The sequence below is a fragment of the Peromyscus maniculatus genome, chromosome 6, assembly GCF_049852395.1.
Source record: "Peromyscus maniculatus bairdii isolate BWxNUB_F1_BW_parent chromosome 6, HU_Pman_BW_mat_3.1, whole genome shotgun sequence".
NCBI lineage: Eukaryota > Metazoa > Chordata > Mammalia > Rodentia > Cricetidae > Peromyscus > Peromyscus maniculatus.
Window position 1 is genome coordinate 137,353,134 of NC_134857.1, and position 20,502 is coordinate 137,373,635.

Sequence of the window (20,502 nt, forward strand, 5' to 3'; positions counted from 1 at the left end):
TCAAATGGAAAAAAACTAAAGGGGAGGACTTTTGTCTTTCAAAGTCCCAATTATAAGCACCTGAGAATTTCACACTAGGATCAGATTCTTTTTGTTTGTTTGTTTGTTTGTTTGTTTGTTTTCGAGACAGGGTTTGTCTGTGTAGTTTTGGTGCCTGTCCTGGATCTCACTCTGTAGCCCAGGCTGGCCTCAAACTCACAGAGATCCACCTGGCTCTGCCTCCTGAGTGCTGGGATTTAAAGGCGTGCGCCACCACTGCCAGGCTAGGATCAGATTCTTTTATAAACTACTTTATATATAAAAATGGACACACTTTCCCTAGTCACAGCAACTTAAAGGTGCTAATGACCTCTTGGTGTGGGTAGAAATTTGAGGTTCACTGTACAGCATTTTATTGTTCTTAATTATTTTATATTTAAAACTTTCTACGTAAGTTTATTTTGGCAAAGAAGAAGGAGGAGAGGAAGAGGAAGAAGAGGAAGGAGTGTGTGTCTAGAACTAGCAAATGAAGTGAATAATTTATTTTGCAGTGTGCTTTACAGGCCCTACTTTAAAGTTTGGTGAGTGTGATGTGGCAGCTGCTTTACCTCTGTACTCAATACAGACAATTTGTCTCCTCGGGGATATAATATGAAGTAAAGGAACCCAGTTTCTTCAGCATCTTTGTCTCACGACCGAGAAAACGACCAAAGCCTATACTCTATGGTGAAGTGCCTGAGAGGCAGCATCCTCAAACAAACTGGCACCAAAGAAGTGAAAATTCACTGTTCTTCTATGAATTTTGTGGCTTTGTTTTTATTTTTAAAATAGCTGGAATCTAGTTTTATTTTCAGGATTCAGTGATGAAGATGTAAAAACAGGTTTATATTATGATCAGAATTCCTCTCTAAACCTTTAATGTCCTGTAGATGAAATTCTAAATGGTCTTATTAAATAAGAAACACAGAGCCAAATAAAGAGTTAAAAGCCCAGAAATCAGAGCAGTAGCCAAGAGCTAAGACCACCTTATCTTACCACTCGCTGCCGAGATAGTTCTGTTAGAAATATAAGTTAGGATAGAAAGTTAATCAGGTAAATTTTGGACTTACCAAAATAGGATAGATAATGGAATTATCTCTGAGTTTGTCAAATGCAAATAGACTAGACATTGTTTAAGTATTTATTGCTTGTATATATTGTATATAGTTATTGTACTTATTGTATATAGTTTTTCTTACATTAGTTACAACTTTTTTCCTTTATATTAGAATGGAAGGGGGAAATATGGTGATATTTTATTTGTACTGTAATGTGACTTTATTTGTATGTTAATAAAGTTACCTGGAGATCAGAAGTCAGAGCGAGCCATAAGCAGAAGTCTGGCAGTGCTAGCACACGCCCTTAATCCAATCACATGACAGGCAGAGTCTCTGTGTGTTCAAGGACCCAGGCAGCATGGTGACACATGCCTTTAATCCCAGTACCAACCATAGAGACGTGGAGGTCTGTATAGACAGGCAGTTACAAGGAAGTCATGTGGTTGGGTTTAGAGCCAATGAGAAGGACACAGGCAGAAGGTCTCTCTCTCAGGGGGAGGACGGCAGCGAGAGGTAAGATAAGGCGGTCTTAGCTCTTGGATATTGCTCTGATCTCTGAACTTTTAACTCTATTTGGCTCCGTGTTTCTTATTTAATAATATGGTTTAGAATTACATCTACAATGTCCATCCATGTATAATTCAATAGAGTGGGGTGTTTTTAGGACTTCCAAAGTTATTACACTTAGTAGGCTCACCTACATAGCAATGAGTAGGAACACAGAATGCCCAGCATGAAAGGTTGTAATTACAGGGATACAAAATGAGTGTGTTGTTTCGGATGGAGCTTTCAATCATGAATCTCCTGTCTCCCAGATTCCCAAGTCCAATCTTTCCATACTCGTCCTTTTCTTCTCGCCACAATATTTCATGCAACACAACCCTTCCCAGGCACTCTCACACCCACTACCATTTCAGGGTTAGTGACAGTAATACAGGGTCTGTCTGGGGCGAAACCCTAAGCGGCTGTGTCTCGACTCAACATGTGATTTGCTTGATACTAGAAAAGACTTCGTACTTGACACTGGAGCCTTTCCTTAGCAATTTTAGCAGTAAGATTTCACCCTATTCCTAGAGGATCAAAAACAAACAAAAAACAAAACAGAAAAAAAGGGGGGGGAAGGAATTGCTATATGAAAATCTTAAGAAAAATACACAAAACAATAATGGCCAATTGAAGGATAGTGAACTAGTCAGTTTGTGCATCTCATTGAACATTCTTAACCATGCCAAGTTGAACAGAACTATACACAGATAAACCAGTTCAATAACAATTGACATTGGTGCCATATTTTACACATTATGCACAGTACCACCAACTGTGTCAAAGAGAGGGGGAAATTGGGATTCGTTTTCAGTGTTAAATTGAAGGTTAAAAAATTGTTGGTCTGTATAAGCAGGAATATTACTTGATGAAAAACTCCATTTCTGTTATTGGTGATACTTTGTTCCTAGTTCATACCTGTGAATAAAGACACTATTTCTTTCTAAGCAGATAGGTGCCATAATGCTTAAACATTGCAAGAGATTCATAATCACCCTGTTTCTATGAGACTACCCAAAGAGTGATTTAAATATAATAGACAAAAAATAGCTTAATATCAAAGGAAATTTCAAGAAGATTGTTAAGAAATTTCCAGGGTGTCTTGCACCCTTCTTATATCCTGTACCTGTGATAGGAGTGGGATTGTATCCTTCTTACATCTATTATCTTTGGTGGGGGTGGGATTAAATCAATGACATGCTAACATTTACATCTTTTCCCTTCCTGGTGAAGGGAGAAAAATTCTAATTTCATGATTTAAAATAGTTAACTCAAATACAAAGATGTAATCTTAACCTTTTTGTAATGACGTGTTTTTCAAGAATATACCGAAATGTTTGTTTCTTTTAAGTCTTGCAAATAAACTTGCAGGGAACTTTGGAAATATCTTTCAACAATTATGATTTCAAATGCCTCCTCTAAATATGAGTTTAGTTAAAGTGATGGGAAATGAAGAGAGTATTAAAACACGCGTGTTTTAACTTGGCTCTGGTTTCAGGAGTGATTACCCTTAGACACTCCTTAGAGGTGGCTGTCTTGGGAGGTAGAAAGTACTGCAGTTAAACCAGAATGACACACCAATGTTCTCCTCCCCAGAATATACCATTCCCTTAATCCCTTTCCATTCTTCAGCTTCTCACATCATGACCTCTATCATGAATAATAAAACAAAGTTTCTCCTTCGCTTGAAAACAACAAACATGGAAAGCAGCTGTATCTTCTGTGTGGGGTGTGCACACCATGATGACTTTGGGGATCATGTGTTGTTGTGCTTCAGACAGACAAATCAGACAGTCAAGGCATGCAGCACTGCGCCCCTGACCTACTCTGACACAACGAAAATTCTTCCTGACAATTGAGAATCTAAAAAATCCAGTAGGACGGCTCTTCAGCTATTGCTTTTACCTTACCAGAAAAGACTTATTCCTGGTTTCCTGTGTTTGAGATGCTAAAAGGTCCAAGCTAAATTCATCAGGAAGATATAAGTATGCAGAACAAACTCATTTTATATTGTATTTATAGTTTAAAAATCTCTAAAGATGCATCTGATGGATAATTTACAAGATGGAAATTACTTTGATCATATTAGATTTAGAGGTACTTTAAAATTTATTTACTAACATTTAATATTAAAAACAATGAGAGTTGTGAAAGCCTGAAATAAGATACTGAATAAGTTAGTATGGGAGGTGCAGCAGACCGGAAAGGATTCCAAACCCCAAGTCCAGACAGAAACTTTCCACTCCAGGTCTCAGGATGGCTTGGACAGGACATATGTCTAGGATATGTTTCTCTTGTTAGATTTCTGATCTAGTTGTATTTTGACAAAGAATAGGTTCAAAGTTTGTTTCTACTCTATAAAGCAGGGATTTAACAAGGCAACTCCACGTAGTTTATCCGGTAGTAAAACGGAGGTTTATTTGGGGATAACTTACAACCAGTAAAGGGGTTGGTTACAGGGTCCAGGAGAGGTGAGGTACAGTCCAGCATGGTTCTCTGGAGAACTCTGACTTGGTCTGCAATCCAGCATCCAGGATCATGAGGCACCAAGAGGGTTGGCACGTATGGATCCCAGGTCTTACGGGCTCCCATCCTAGCCACGCCCCAGGGGCAGGTCATAGGCAGGCATGGCAGTTACCAGCTGCCTCACTAGGGGCAGTGCTTCAAGGTCAAAGCTGGAAGAGCTACCCACTACAACTCTAGAATTCTGAGAACACATGATTTGGGATAAATGACTCCTTTTCTTCTAGTGAAGAGTGTTTTACTCCAGTGACTTTAGGTTCCTTAAAGCCAAGAAAGAATCTGGTCTGTCTCTACATTCAACAGCATGCACAGCCTGACAGTGTGTGTCCAATAAGTACTCCCAAACACATGGTGCCATCACAGGTGTGAAAAGAAGCCATTTTTTGAAGGAAGATTTTCTGGTATAAGACTAAAAGATCCATTTCCAAATCACATTTAGATGAAGGATAATTGAATAAACCCTAAAGTAGAGGCATCTGTCAATGAAACAAACCTATAAAAGATCATAGGTTGTCCTCATGGTCTGTGACTAAAGGAACTGTAGTTACAAAGCTTAAGGCAGGAGCCAGGAAGACCTGATGTAGGACATGCAGCCAAATGCATTCTAAATGGTATTGTAAACCCCCAAACTTGAATGTCCACAAAGACAACTCAGAATAATGACACTCAGTGCAAAAGCATGAAAGGCAGGCCCTTCTCTTACCGTTACTAAATCCTGACCATCGCCCAAGAAAAGCATGATCTGTACACAAGCTGTTTTCTGTCAGAAGTTACTGGACATTCTTGGAACCAGCTCCAGTCCACAGTGTGAACTGCTCATTGCTGCAGGTCTTGGATAAGTTTAATCTTTTCTTCTCTTCATCTTCTGCCCCTTCTTTGGATGACACTTGCCTAACATGACTCCTGTGTATGTTGCCAAACTCCCTCCCTAATCACTGTATTTCCCATTTTACAAGTCTCATCCCTGTAGGCAGAAGCAGCCTTCAAGAATCAGCATTTGAAGGTTCTGGGAGAGGAGTATTTTATGGTTGAAGTCATAAAAAGTATAAGAACCACGAGTACCTTTAAATATTTAAGAAATACAGCAAGAGACAAGATTTTCATTAGTCAATGTTGCTGGGGTAGCAGGAACCAAAGAGATGCAGTGTAAAACAGTGGGTGATATTCTTGTGATAAAGACTATGAGGAAAAATAAGATTTAATTAAAATTTTAAGACTCTGTCATCATAATTGAGAGCATGTGCCCACTAAGGGCATTGTTAATGTAGGCCTCATAAAAAAATGAGGTTACTATAAAGATTATCATTAGCCAATGAGACTGTTGTCAAGGAGCAGATAATTGTTTATTTCAATTGATTGAGTTAAACAAAATTAATTTACTCTACACCTACTATATGTGGTGCACCATGCACTGGGGAGGGTAAGAAGCTACAACAGACACAGTGTTTATAATCTATTGTTTTACTTTTTGCCATGCAAGAGTGTTGTCTTTTTCTGAGTGTTCCTATTCCAGTTTCATTCTGTTGCTGTGATAAAACAATTTCAGCCAAAAATAACTTAGGAAAGGAAAAGATTTGTTTGGTTTATACATCCAGGTTCATCAATGAAGAAAGTCAGGACAGGCCCTCGGGCAGGAGATTGAAGCAGAAGCTGTGGAGGACACTGCTGGCTCACACAGGCTCGTGTACTGTTGATTTCTTGTATATCTCAGGACCACCTGCCCAGGGGATGGTGTTGCACACAGTGGGCTGGGCCTTCCTGCATCAGTCAATGACCAAGACACTGGCCAAAAGATGCACCCCAGGCCAAATCTGATCTGGGCAGCCCCTCACTGAGACTCCCTTCTCAAGTGACTCTAGACTATGTAGAGCTGACAGCTGGAGCTGACTCCAACTTTTCCCAAGATGAACAACTCGGGAAGAATTTTAAGCCACGTGGGTAGGAAACTGGACTCAGTAAAATGGAGAAGGAATAAAATCCATTCCATATCTGTGTTGCTGGACTGGTGCTTGCCAGGCTCCATTCTTCTGGGGTCTCTGAAGAACTATGTGAGTTTACTTCAAACCTCCCTCCCACATGCCATACGTAGCTGGTTGACATAGCAACAGCTAAAGCACTAAGTCAGTGAGACTGAGGCAAGATGCAAATGGTAAAAACAGACATACAGAGAACAGTTATTTATTATTATTTTCCATGCACACTCACTGTCAAAACCGCCAGCGAAGATAAGAAGAAAACAAAGCATAAAGTGTATGTTGAGGGACAGCCAGAGATGCGAATGCTTCCAGAGAAAGCACGGAGGATCACAGATGCAAGCCTGGCCTGGGTTCCTGAGAGCAAGGCAGTCACACAGAAGATGTATGGACAGTTCTGAAGGCCATGGGTGTGCAGCTGCTTCTTTCTCAAACTCCTAGACCATTCTGCTACAAAGACTCCATTCCAAAAAGCAGGTGTCTCTCTTGGAGCTGTGAGAGGGCATGTGGATCCTTCTTAAATGTTTAAATATTGATACACTTCGAGAGCTGACATTAGCTAAGGACTGTCCTTGGTTTTCTGGCTTGACTGTCACAACACCAGAGGCCATTTCTATGTCTGCTGCAGTCAGCCAAGAAAACAGGTGCAGAGATGGAATGTCCCTGGCTTGCCCAGAGGTTGAGAAATAAAGTCTCCACTCCTTACTCACATAATCAAACAGGATCACAGGCCAGAGTGAGTCTTCACTGTTTCTGCTGTGAGTATTTGCTGTATATTTAGATTATGACAGCCTTACAGGCAAGCAAGGAAACAGGACTTTCCTTTTCAGTGGGGATTACCTCCCTAACCCTGAGGGGGGGGGGGGCCCGCGGCAGACTGATTTCAGTCAGCATAGGTGTGACTCACGGAGCATGTGCAGAGGGGGAAACACGGAATCCACGTGCCTCCCTGTGACACAAACTGAACCCCCCAGCCATGTCCGCAAAGCTGCACAGTTGTAGCAGGTGAACTCCTTAGACTTCTGGAACATACTGACAATGTGAGCAAGTGTCATTGGAGAGGGCTGTTAGTTCCAAACACAGAAACTCGGCCCAGACAAAAGCTGCCTGTAAGGAACATGGAGAGTATTCCAGTGTGTGTCTCCTGTAGAATGTGGTAGGGGACAGGGGGGTCAGGCTGGAGAAGTGGCTTCAGAAGATTCCAGGTGACTTTAAATCCCGCTCACACCATTTAGACCTCAGATTCCCTACACGCCATTTAGACTGTATTAGGACTGTGTTAACCAAAAGATTCTGAAATTATTACAAAATCATTAGGAAAAACTAAAAGTCTGTCCTGAGCATGAGGAAGGGAACAATAAATCAGAACCACAGCTCAGGCTGTCACTTCCCTTCCTGGATTTTGAAAAACCACAAGTAACACAGAAGGTGAAGTGTAACACAAATTGCTAAATGCTCTTATTAATAAAAGAAACATGGAGCCAGATATTGGGGGTGAAAGCTGAAAGATCAGAAAAACAGAACAAGCCAGCCACATTCTTACCTCTATGAAATCCTCAGCCTCAAGAGGAAGAGTTCATGTTTCCTCACACCTTATATACCTTACTCTGTTCAGACATCACTTCCTGGGATTAAAGTCAGGTATGCTTCCCAGTACTGGGATTAAAGGTGAGTGCCACCACTGCCTAGCCTCTATGTCTAATCCTCTGTCCTCTGATCCTCAGATAAGTTTATTAGGGTACACAATATATCACCACAGTAAGGATACTTTAAGAAAGAAAATACTATCAAAATCAAACCTTATGAAGCTCTTGAACGGGTCATGGTTTGGATTGGAAAGCCCTACTATGAGATGCCAAGGATAAAACGTAATAAACAAGGCAATGTCATGATCAAGACTCCATGTTCAGAAATACTATATAATAACCTAAATAATTTCACATCCAGAAAGCCATAAGTATATAAAGAATCTCAAAAATCCCTTAAATTTGAACATTTCTTTGCCAGTTTGAAATTTCTACCAACTCTTCCCATGAAAGCAATGAAGACACAGCTTGGTGGCAGGATGATCGGTGACCTTAAGAACACAGCTGGGCTTCTATTTTTATCTCTGTAAAGCCATCTTCTGTTTGTTTTTGTTTTTCAGCAAGATGATGACTTAAAGGCCCAAACTCCAGCCTATGTACTGAAGTACTAAAGGCAATTCATATTGTATTTTGTATGTGTACATTTTACACAATAAAGACTGCTTTTCAGGCACATATGTACACACTGCAAAATATGTACAGCATAGTTAGAAGATGTTTGCAAGCCAGTCTGAGATGCATAAGCCTGCATAGCCAGACCACACCAATTTCAGAGCCACTTTAGGATGATGCACAGCAATCCACACTGACGGACACTTCACATCAGAGCTGGCATGCCCAAGTAAATTACTTCTGGTTTGGGGGAAGCAGAGTAAACAAAGACTCCAACCTAAATAGACGATGTTGTGGAGGAATCCAAACTCTTGAGATTTTATTTCCATGACTAGAATGGATAGAATAAGCAGAACCTGTCGATGTTTGGTTGTTTTTTAAAATCCTCTTTATCCCAAATTAGAGGTAGTGGACTAAGAGAGTTTCCTATGGCTCTGAGTAGGTAAAAGTATTTATGGACAAATGGACATATTTCTGAAATTGGGCAATAATGCAGATGAGCTTGTGTTTAAAAGCCTGGGGCAATTCTGAACTCAGGAAGAGGGGAATAGAGAGGAATGGGATGATTTCCCCCAACTTTCTCCATGTCGTTTCAGTGCAGCATAGAGAACGTACTTTGTGAATCTGAATGTCTCCCACAGGCTGCTGCTCTGAGCACTTGGCCCTTGACTTTGAGACTGTGTGGAAAGCTGTGCTGGTCACTTTCAGAGCTTTCAGTCACTGAAGGTCTTTGAAGTTACACTCGCCGGGTTCTGGTTCCTTTCCCTGTTTTCTGATGCGCTGTCATGTGGGTGCCTTTCATCACAATCTCTGGTCCACGTGAGCTGAGTCAGGCCCTCAGCCCTGCACCATAAGCCGAGCCCATCCCCATTCATGAGCTAAGCTCAGCCTTCCCAACCCCCACGGACATAGTCCAGTCCCTCCTCCACCACCAACTGAACTCTGCTTCCTTAAGTTGCCCTCAGATTTTGTCACAGAGACACAAAAGTAACTAATACAGAGGATTTCTATAGGAAAAATTGTCTACTGGCCATATGGACACTTGGAAAACAAAAATCTAAGGCATCTTATAGGCAATCTATGGCAGTTTTTTCTATGACCTGAGGCCCCTAATATTAAAAAAAAATACACCAGCATTAACTTGTCATCCCAATTCCTTCTACACCAGAGGAGGCTGTTGGGAATCACTGACCATATGTCTCTTTCTTGCATGATCTTGTTAGATGCCAGAGGAGCCCTCTGTGGTAAATTAGGGATTGTAAATTAGGCTATATTCTGACAAATTAAGAGTTGTTTGCAAAGCGGTACATGGTGTGTGGACCTCTGCATGCCCAAGCACAGGAAGTAGTATAATGATGGTGTTTTGGGTGAAATCCATCCTGGAAATATAGCCATCTTTTGCTCAACCACCCTGCCACTGTCTTACAGTGGTATAATTCCCAAACATCAATATCTAGAAGGATCCAGAGGTTCTACAGTGCAGGATGTGCATTGTTGACCCTGGAGGTCACTGTGTCACAGCTGTGAGGTGAAGTGTGAGAGGGCCTTGTTTAGCCAGGCATGTGGCAAACAGTTGTAATCAAAACCTCCAGATACCCCCGCACCCACTGGTGGTGTGAGGTGTGGATATTGGTTAGGACAGGAGAAAGGGATCTTTTGAGCAAACAGCACTCTGTGTGGTGAGACAGGGTCATGCTGTCAGGATGACCTACCCAATGGAGTATGATTTTTCTGTGTCTGATGCATGCTCTACTTTGGGTACACATCAATCATTCTCCTTTGCATGAGATCCTATTAGGTATAAATTGTTCAATTCCCACTAACTTGTAACTTCCTCAGGAATAGATAGGTTGAGACCAGTTTTGTCTTGCACAAACTGAATTCATGTGACTTAAGTAATCCTACCTAAGGTTACCACAGGAATCTTAAACATCTACTCAAAGCTAGTTCAGTAAGTTAAAAAAAATTGCCTAGGTGAGTAATTGGTATTAAACCAAAATTAAATATTTTATACCTACATCTGCTCTTTCCTTAAAACAAAAACTAGAGCAATACAAGGGAAAACCACTGAGGCTGAAAATAAAACAAAGCAGACAAAGTGATTGATTGTGTCTGATCATTCAAATCAGATATGGCATTGGGATGAGCTAGAGCCTAGATCAGGTCTTCTGTCCTCACCAGGAGAGACCCCCAAGTCCACATACCACACAAGCTGGGCACTTCTCCCCCTGCCTGGGAGAGGTGCCAGCCTAGGGTGACTCTCTGAAAAGCCCATGTGCTGGAATCTATAGCAAACAGGGAATCCAGAGCAGAATGGGCCACACCTGTAGTGTGGGGAGATGACTAACTGAGCTAATGGGCACCATTTAACACAAAACCCAAAGAATCCAAGAAAACAAACTCAAAGAGTTGCTGGTTTTTTTGTACGATAAAGCAGAGAACAGTTTTGTTAAAACACTGACTTAACCCATGTAGGTTAGCAATGAAGTGCAATGTGCTTGTTCTGAGGAAGGGTATGAGCTTAGCAGAAAGTCTGATGGGGACAGGAGGTGGCCTTTGGTATTTAATGTGGAGGAGGGGATAAAGGTGCAGGCTTAATGCTGCAACCTGTGCACATTGCAAGGGGTGATAAGACAGCCCACACATTCAGAAAAAAGGCTTGAGTGACAGGCATTGGATGTGTGTCTGAACCAGTTGTAACCAGAAAACAGAGGCCTATGGTTCTAATTCTGGATCACAGCTTTGGCTTAGACCTAGTAAGAGCCTGTCCACTTACCATCAAGAAAAAAAGAAAGAGGTGGGGAAAGAAAAAAAGGAAAGGAGGTGGGGAAAGAGGGAAAAGCTTTGGCTTCTCCTAGGAGGCACTGGGAATCCTGAGATTTTAAGTTAAAGTGTCCTTGGGCTCTTGCTTCCTGCAGTAAACCTGCCAACCTCAGTCATAAAATCATCATTTTTAACAGAATAACCTCTCACATGGCTTCTCACATAAATCAGAGCCCTCTTTCCAGCCCAGCTCAGCCTCTGATCACTTGACCTCTCTCCTTAGTAAGCTGCTGTATCCTTCACTAGACCAGAGGCACCCTGGGTGACGCAACAGAATCCAGGTCAATGCCAGCCCTGGGTGACCCACTGTCTTTCCCAATGAAACTCTTTATGAAGTGCAGGTTTCCTCCTTTGTGATTGACTGGGTAACCTTCTAGAAGAGGAGAGTCTACATAAGACAAAGCCTGTGTCCCCCCAAATGCATCTAGTACACCTATCCTCTCACTATTAATAAAATTAGATGTGTTCTATGCAGACATTTTAAGGTCAATGAGCAATGGCAATAAGCTTGGTTTTTTTTATTAGTGTGTGTGTGTGTGTGTGTGTGTGTGTGTGTGTGTGTGTGTGTGGTGTGAGTGTGCACTCCCATTCCATAGAGCAAGTGTGGAGATCAGAAGACAATTTACAGGAGTCTGTTCCCTCCTTCTGCCATATGTGTGCCAGAGAATGAACTTGGTAATCAGCCTTGGCAGCAAGAGCTTTTACCCTCTGAGCTCACTAGGGCCAGAATGAGGCACTCGTTCTTGAAGGAGAGAATTGAGTCTACATATCTTTGTCTACACATTGCTTTCATGTGCCTCAATCCTAGCATGATTGAGAGAGAGAGAGAAAGAGAGAGAGGGGAGAGGGAGAGGGAGAGAGAGAGGCAGACGCAGAGACAGAGAGACAGAGAGAAATTCTGGGCTTAGTCTAAGGTGTGAATGGTGACATCAGCATGTACAGTAAGGAATGATGCCTCAAAGTCCTTGGCTAACTGCCCTCCATTTTTGCCTTTCTGATTGAAAGGACAAGGAGGATTGCCTCTGTCTTATTCTAGAGAGAATCATGCTATGATTTCATTCACAAGTAAAGTAAAAAATGTATTGCTATGTGCCATAAAGGGTGTGTAAAAGTATATTGTTTTAAATGTAAACTAGTTGATTTAAAAATTATATGATTGGCAATATTTTGTTATGTTTAAGAAAAATGTGATGTGAGCTGAATAAGAGAAGGGGTATTAGGAAGAAAGATGGCATCACAGACAGATACCAAAATAGGAATGCACATGGGAGTCCATAGAATTAACTAATCACAGGGCTGTGTCTATAGCAGTTTTTATTATATCCCAGTCACTTAATATTTTCTTTGGTGCCTGTTCAATAAAAAAACATACTGAATTAATGAAGGGAAGCACATTTATTTATGATCTAGGACATAGGCATGTCTCCTGCTTCAGAAGAGAGCACATTTTGTAAGACCAAAGTACACATTGAAACTGAAATTTTTTGAGGCATCTATTATGTGCCCAGATTTTGTTTTAAGCAATAGAAACATAAATGAAATATGAATGGTGCTAGAAATAGATATATGAACAAATATTTTCAATGATGACGACAGTGGGCCTGTAGAGGACTGTATATGATGCTACATAGAAAGGGTGGCCAAACGTCAAGCAAGAAAGCTTTGATATGTGAGATGGTAGACAGGCCTTCTGAGGGTCATTCCCACTGTAGGCGGGGCCTTCCTTAACATGTAATAATAACAAAATACCTTGCCTTTACTTTGTGTGATTAGCTTTTAAATTCTTTTCTTGTTTACAAAACTCACCTTCTGTGTTTGTTCATTACTGTCCCTTCACTGGTAGTGTCATTACACTCAAAATTCTAAAAAAAAAAAAAAAAAAAAAAAAAAAAAAAAAAAGCAAAAAAACCTTTAAAGTAGCTGTTAACAATTAAATATTGATATTTTAAGATTCTCTTCTAGGTCTTCATCAAGAGAAAATAACGTTTTCTATGATTTTACATTCGATATCTTAGTTATCAGACAGTGAAAAGCTGTTAGCAGCAGACCCGTGTTCCTCCTCTCTTCATTAAAAGCACCTGCTTGATGGACATGCTCACCCCAGTAGCTGCTTTCTCATCATGCCCTCTGCTTCCAGCTCCAACACTCATCCCCAAGAACCAACATTGGCTGCACCTAGCTCCCTCTCTGGGGACCAGTGTCTTCCTCATCCACTGTAGTTTCTTAAAAGTATAAGAGCATAATTATTGTTCTTGTTACATGGTGACCTAGACCTTCATCAAGGTTTCATTCAAACTGTACTGCTGGTGATTCAAACTCAGAGCCATGGAAACTGCTCCTGGGTTTGAGTTGTAGACTTAGGGATGAAATGTATGTTTTTATTACAGGATTCAATTTCAACAGAAACATAAGACCTGAAATGCAGGTTTCATTAGCAGAAGGTACTTAGAAGCAAACTGGCAGGCATATTGTTCTGGCTATTGAATTGTGATCATCAAGAATTAGTACCAAGCCAATCCAAGCAATTGTGATGCTCAGTTTCAAGAAGAGCATGATCCACACAGCCAGCAGCAACATCTTTCCTGGGAGCTGCATAGACCTGCTTGGTAGACAACAGCTATGCCCTAAGCCTGGTGACTCTTCAGGGCTCATGTGTTTTCTAATGTGTCCGTGCAGCCTAGACATCTCCAATGTGTACATTCAGTGGTGCTGCACTCTTGCCATTGCAGGCACTATTCCAGTCCCACCTCCTTCAGGCCTTGAACTTCATGGCCCAGCAAGACTAATCTATATCGAGCCTCCAGCATTTTGCCGATAGTCTCTTTCTTCATACTGTTATGATGTTACTCACTGCGTCCAAAGAGCAATTCCCTTGGATAAAACTTTTTAAAAGCAACTCTCCCTTGCCTAGGCAACTTCATATGATACATGTCTTATTGGTAGAATTTGCATATGCAAGCTTAATGTTGTACGGTATTGTAATGATATTTACAATAGTTTGTCTTTACACATACACACACACACACACACACACACACACACACACACACACGCACGCACACGCACATAAAACAAAGTCTTTGGAAAGGAGAATCTATTTTTGTTTGTTTGTTTATTTTTCCAGCATTTAATGGTAGCATTTGGCCTATTGATGAAAGCTTCACAAAATGTGTGCATAAGTGAACATTGTCCATGAATGCAAATACTTATAGTACATGTAAGAGGAGTAAGAATGTCAGTAGCTTTTGTTGGGTCCAGGAGCTCCCTGGTCCAGTGTGATGTCCTTCATCTCTGGTTTACACCAGTGTGGCGTGTTCCATCTGCAGTTCACACCACAGCTCTGCCAGGTGGACTAAATCTTTTGCCCTTGAGAAAGGAGATCTCAAGAGGTTAATCCAAATAGGCACTGAGAGCCTAACCCTTCCTGCCCCCAACATCACCCCCATAACACCCACTACCATTTGGTTACTGTCAAGAATATCAGAAGATGAGAATTATATTTGACTGACTCTCTTCCATTCCTTTCCAGCTCCAAGCACAGCCCAGTATGGAATCACAGGGAGTGCCTGCGACCTTTTCTCCTGCTGGAGCCTTGTGTTGACAATGTCCTCCATCATCAGTATATTCTACCTGAAGAATGCCATCCTACAATGAATTTAAAGACCCATGAAAGGCTTTTAAGGAGTCTCTGAGAGTGCTGATGGCTGGATCCAATCTGGTGCAGCTGGGTGGAAGCAGCGCGGGATACACTCGGCTGTCCGTACGAGGGTGATGCCGTCTGTGGAATGGCTGGTTGTGTAAATACTTTCATTCTCCTCTCCTTTTGATTAGACACACGACCTTGTGAAGCACTGCACATTGTCCTTTTTTAAGATGTGAAAGCTCTGAACTTACTTTTAGAGGATATTAATTGTGATTTCATGTTTGTAATCTACAACTTTTCAAAAGCATTCAGTCGTGGTCTGCTAGGCTTCCGGCTGTAGTTTACATGACAAATATTGCAGTGAACACATGATTCTTTAAGGCTGCAATACAAGGGTTCAGTGCCCTATTTCAATAAGAGTCAACCCACATTTACAAAGATGCATTTTTTCTTTTTTGATAAAAAAATCAAATAATATTGCCTTCAGATCATTTCTTCAAAATATAACACATATCTAGATGTCCCTGCTCGCATGACATCCAGGTTTTGGAAATGAGCCTTGTAATATAACTCGCTGTGCTTCTCCTTCTAAGTTCAGCATGGGTGTGCCTTCACAAAATAATCTTCTCTTTGTCTCTGACAAATACATAATGTTTTCCTAAACCTTGCAATTTGGAAACAAAAGTAATTTACACTGATAAACTAAGCCTGAGAACTTTGCCCACAGCATCTCAGTCTCCTTGATGAGGCTGAGGTTAAATTTTAGTGCACTGTGGGAAAGCATGAGCTGTTAGTGGACAGCACTGCCTGTTCAGAGACCCCAGCAATGCAGCGGTCTCCTCTACCATTGCAGCTGATGTCCTAAGACAGCTTCTCCACATGGACCTGCAGTCCTATCACCAAGTAGATGTGAGGTGGTGAGTGCTCAGATTAATCTGGATTTGACATCAGTAAGTTTGTGTGACAGAAACCCTGATTTTCCATCTGATTTTCTGTCATTCAGTTGATAGGAATGCATGTTATTTTCTTTAAAATTCCAAAATACATTTTAACAAATATTGTGTGATGGTGCACAACAGATCTGCCCTGAAGTAACTAATTCTTCACCAAAATCTTGGTAGTCATTTCCATTTAAACTGATGCCAAAACTGAAGACTCACCATGCTTCCCTGCATCTTACAAGACACATGTGAGATGTGATCAAATGGACACACCAGAAGGAGGACATCATGGGATATGTTAACCACTAAATGATTGTGAATATTACATTTTTTCTATTTAAAGAACAAAAATACATTTTTGAAGGAAAATGCTGTTAGTCTAACTATTATATTACAGGAATAGGCTCATGGTCTTGCTTTTGACCAAAGAAAGACCAGAGCCTTGAAAGCCATTTTTCAGGTCTGATGAAGTTGCCACTTTCAGCACGCCGAAGTTTCTACAGTGACCTTCTGCACACACTAACTAAAGACCTACTCTCAAAACCACGTGCAAGAACTTTCACAGTGATTATTTTAGATAGTTCATGGTTTGCCCTAGAAGGATGGCTTTAAAATTGTGATTTTTTTTCTAAATAAAATTTAGACCCAAAAGACACCATAAATCTATTTTAATTAGGAAAATGAATCATAAGTGAGGGGACATATATACATAGTCTTCCCATGAAATGGCAATAATGTGGCATAATGCTATTAAATTTAGTAGCTGTAATAAATTTATGTCATTTTGACTGATATATTAAAAGTGAGTTTTGAAAAATATGGCATTTAAATTTCTGGGTGATTTGCTACTAAAAATGTTCTTTGTGGAATTAGTGAGCAAACAACGGAATTTTTTCTTTGTATTGCAGCTTTAAAGTAACGCACTCCACAATAACCTACTTATTAGAGATAGCGGTGCTACCATGGAGTGTTGGCCACCTGAACCATTGTTTGGGGAGAGAAGAAGATGGAGAATGCGTATTATACAGTGACCGTTTCCCTAGAGTTAAAAATGCCTCCTCTGTGTAAGGTGTGTAGGGTATATGTGAGGTAAACTGAGGTATAAAATACAGATGAACCAAATAATTAGTTCTAAGTGTTGTCATGATTCCGAATTCGTGGAGTCCAGTGTTTTTCCATAGAGTGTGACAAAGGACAGTCATAGCTCAGTAGCTACACGTATTTGCCTTTATGTTAGAAGAGACTTTCTTGAGTGACATTTTAATAGAGGAGGCATCCGCTATGTTTTTCTGTATTACAGCAGCATAGTCCTTAGGCTCCTGGACAGAGTGAAATCATGAGTATTTATGAGTTCAGTATTGTTCAAATAAGGCTACAGTATTTGCTTTTTTGTGTGGATGTATTGCATATAATGTTCAAGTAGGTGATTTTACATTTACAGGCATCTGAAATGTCTGATTACTCCATTTTATCAGTCCTGACTGTACAAGATTGTTGCAATTTCAGAATAGCAGTTTTATGAAGTTAATTTAGCTTCTGATCTATACGATTTTTTAGCTGTTCATTTCAGCGTTATGTTTTCCACAATACCCATTTGTGGGATTCCTTCTGTTGCCCCTAAATTTTCAAAGAAAGAAGGAAAGAAAATTGTGATTGAGAAAGGAGAAGGAGGAGAAGAAAAAAGAATAATGGGAGATAAGGAAAAAAAGATTTAAGAAAGGGAAGAGACAGGAGGGGGAGTGAGGAAGAGCTGGAACTTCTGCTGATGAATCTTTTAGTCTGCATTCTTGGTTTAACTGCAAATGGCCTAATATTTTCCCAATGACCTTATTCCAAATCCTGTTATGCCCTAAGGTCCTGCTGGGTAGAAATTTATTTAATGATCAACACTGCCCAGGCCAGAGTACCGAGTGCTTTGTGCAGACACTGATATTTGAGAGAGAGTATTTCAAACATAAAGTCACTTTGAGGTTCATAACTTGGCTGAAAAATTATCTTCTCATAACATTTATGCTATGTCTAGAAAGTAGACTGGAGAGCTAAGAATTACTCAGATAATTCAGGACAAAACTGCACATATATAGAGAAGTATACCAATCTGTGAAGTCTGAACACTCTGAGCAACTGAACTATCAAAATCAATCAATGATATTGATCAAATTACTGAATAATTGTTAATTTACCCATTATGCTTAGCTTTGTAACACAGCTGAAAGTTACCTATTTAATCTTTTCAATAAAAATGGTTTTTGTTTTTGAAATCCAGAAATGATTTTAAAAAAAAAAAGAGGTCAGGTTTCTAACTATTTATTGAAGTGTGTGGGTGTACAGTATTTCAATAGATATGAATATGGATAAATGGTATTGCCTTAAGATCCTCTGAAATGTACTTACTTTAAAGACTGGAAAACGCCCTTCCTGTCTTTAGTGAAACATCCATATTTCATAATCTGATGTAAAATATGTTGTACTGTTTCCAATAGGTGAATATAAAGTCAGTTTATCAATTAAAATATGTATTTGATTCATTTTAAACTTTTAGTTTAAGAGAACATGGCAGCTTAGGCCTGTTCCTCCATTGTCTCATGTCTCTCCTACACTGCATACCAACACGGTAGGAGAGCTTGGATGCTATGGCTCTCAAGGGCTCCACACTGGATCTGTTATGATTCCCTAAAGGTCTGACAATATGCACGACATTTGTCCAAAAAGAACTTTTTAGAGATATATCATTCTTTAGCGTTTTTTACTTGAAGTGTCACTGCTTTTGGAGTAAAGCCTGGGGATAAAATCCAACAGTCATGCAAACTGACAATCCAAATGCCTGCAGAGGCTCACCTGGTTTCTTAAGAAATATGGGTATAAAGGAGAGGAGAGTATGCACACCCTTCAGAGAATCTAAATAAAATTTCTTTTACACATCTTGCTTTCTAAAAAAAACCTGGTCTGTGAATACTACAATATGTAAATGATGCCTTCCACAAGAGTGACTTAAGCCCTCTTACCCATGTCTGCCTACCTGTGGTCACAACCAACTGAACTGGAATGTTGGGCTGGAGAGATAGCTGAGCAGTTAAGAACACTTGCTGCTCTTACAGAGGACCCAAGTTTGATTCCCAGGACCCAAATGGATGTCTCACAACCATCTCTAACTCCAGCTTCAAAGGATCTGGTACCCTCTTCTGTCCTCCTTGGGTACTGAATTCACATGCAGATACCTATTCTCTCTCTCTCTCTCTCTCTCTCTCTCTCTCTCTCTCTCTCTCTCTCTCTCTCTCTCTCACACACACACACACACACACACACACACATACACACACACACACACACACAAATAAAATAATTATTAAAAAAATAAAGATAAATTGGAACTGTGTAAAGGGTCAAACAAAACATCAAATCATGGAAAAGACCCTTCCTGGTTTAATAGGCTACTGAGAAACACGGGTATCACTGCAGTTCTGAAGAAACATCACCAAACTTTCCTCCCATGAAAAGTAATACTCACATCTCTGATTTTCCTCTGCTTTGTTTTGTTTGCCCTTTGGACATTTGTCCTGAATTCAATTATAAAATGGAAACGGAAGCTGCAAACACCAAGCCTGGGACACACCACAAAGAGTACAGCCGCTCACAACACCTGCACACCAAAACTGCCTGCACACAGCAGGAAATAAAAACTCACTTCAGCTAGCAAGAGAAACGTAAGAGAGGATAGCAAAAGGACACAGTTCAAAGAATAGTTCATCTAAGATCTCCAAGTACCAGACAGATATCCTTTATCTGACCTTCCTAAGAAAGTATTTAGGAGCCATCTACTAAACTGGCAAGCAAACCAAAGGAGTCTGGACACACAACAAACAGGGTCCATGCCACCCTCTAGAAGAATCACCTGCTCCAAGAACAAAATATTCATCCTCCTCAGCGACAGACCCACTGGCCTAACACCCATTTTTTGTTTTATGTTGTCAGAATTGAGATCCTCACTTCACAGTAAGAGCTCTGAAGACTCAGTAGTCTAACCAGGGCATTTTATTTTAACATACTGCATTGTTGGGCACTAGCTCTGATAAAGTGCTAATCATAATTCTCTGCTCCCTCTTCCTCATTGGCTGGGAACTTGAGGGAGGTACCATCTTGCTGATCACCTGTTATTAACAGCCCCAGTGAAATCTCCATAAAGACAACAGCCTCTAGTCAAATTCCCATATAAAGGCCAGGCGGTGGTGGAGCACGCCTTTAATCCTTGCACTTGGAGGCAGAGGCAGGCAGATCTCTGTGAGTTCAAGGCCAGCCTGGGCTACAGAGCGTGTTCCAGGACAGGCTCCAAAGCTACACAGAGAAACCCTGTCTTGGGAAAAAAATTCCCATATAAACAACAGCCCCCAGTGAAATATCCATATAAACAACAGCCCCCAACCCAAATCTCCACCCTGTCACTCAGTTTACAATTTACCTGGGTTCTATGCTCCATATAACTCATAGCCTCATTTAATATGTAACCTGGAGCTCTAGATTCCCCTTATCTCTCTGAGACATCTCATAACTTCACATGGAAGACTGTAATTTCCATCCCTTAGATAAGCTAGAAGTGCCAGGCAAGGCAGTTGCTGGAAAAACAGGTGATGCACCTTCCTGTTTACCTGCAAGTTTCTGGTGAGCTTTAAGTTCTTATAAGGACACTCACCAGACATCAATGCCGTGGCTTTCACAATGCTTTAAAATAATCTAAGGTTTAAAACACCATTATCATTTCAGGTTGCTAGATTAGACTGTCTACTA

The 20,502-nt window shown here is 40.6% G+C and overlaps 1 protein-coding gene across 1 annotated transcript in view; it reads left to right on the top strand.

Annotated features, from left to right (window-relative positions):
- The window catches only part of Negr1 (neuronal growth regulator 1), a 736,170-nt gene extending 717,937 nt beyond the window's left edge, over positions 1–18,233 (top strand). Inside the window, exon 7 of the mRNA XM_006974907.4 lies at positions 14,666–18,233. Within this exon, the coding sequence (XP_006974969.1) occupies positions 14,666–14,790 (125 nt within the window). The 3' untranslated portion in view covers positions 14,791–18,233. The remainder of the gene's footprint in view (positions 1–14,665) is intronic.
- Positions 18,234–20,502: the final 2,269 nt, after the last annotated feature.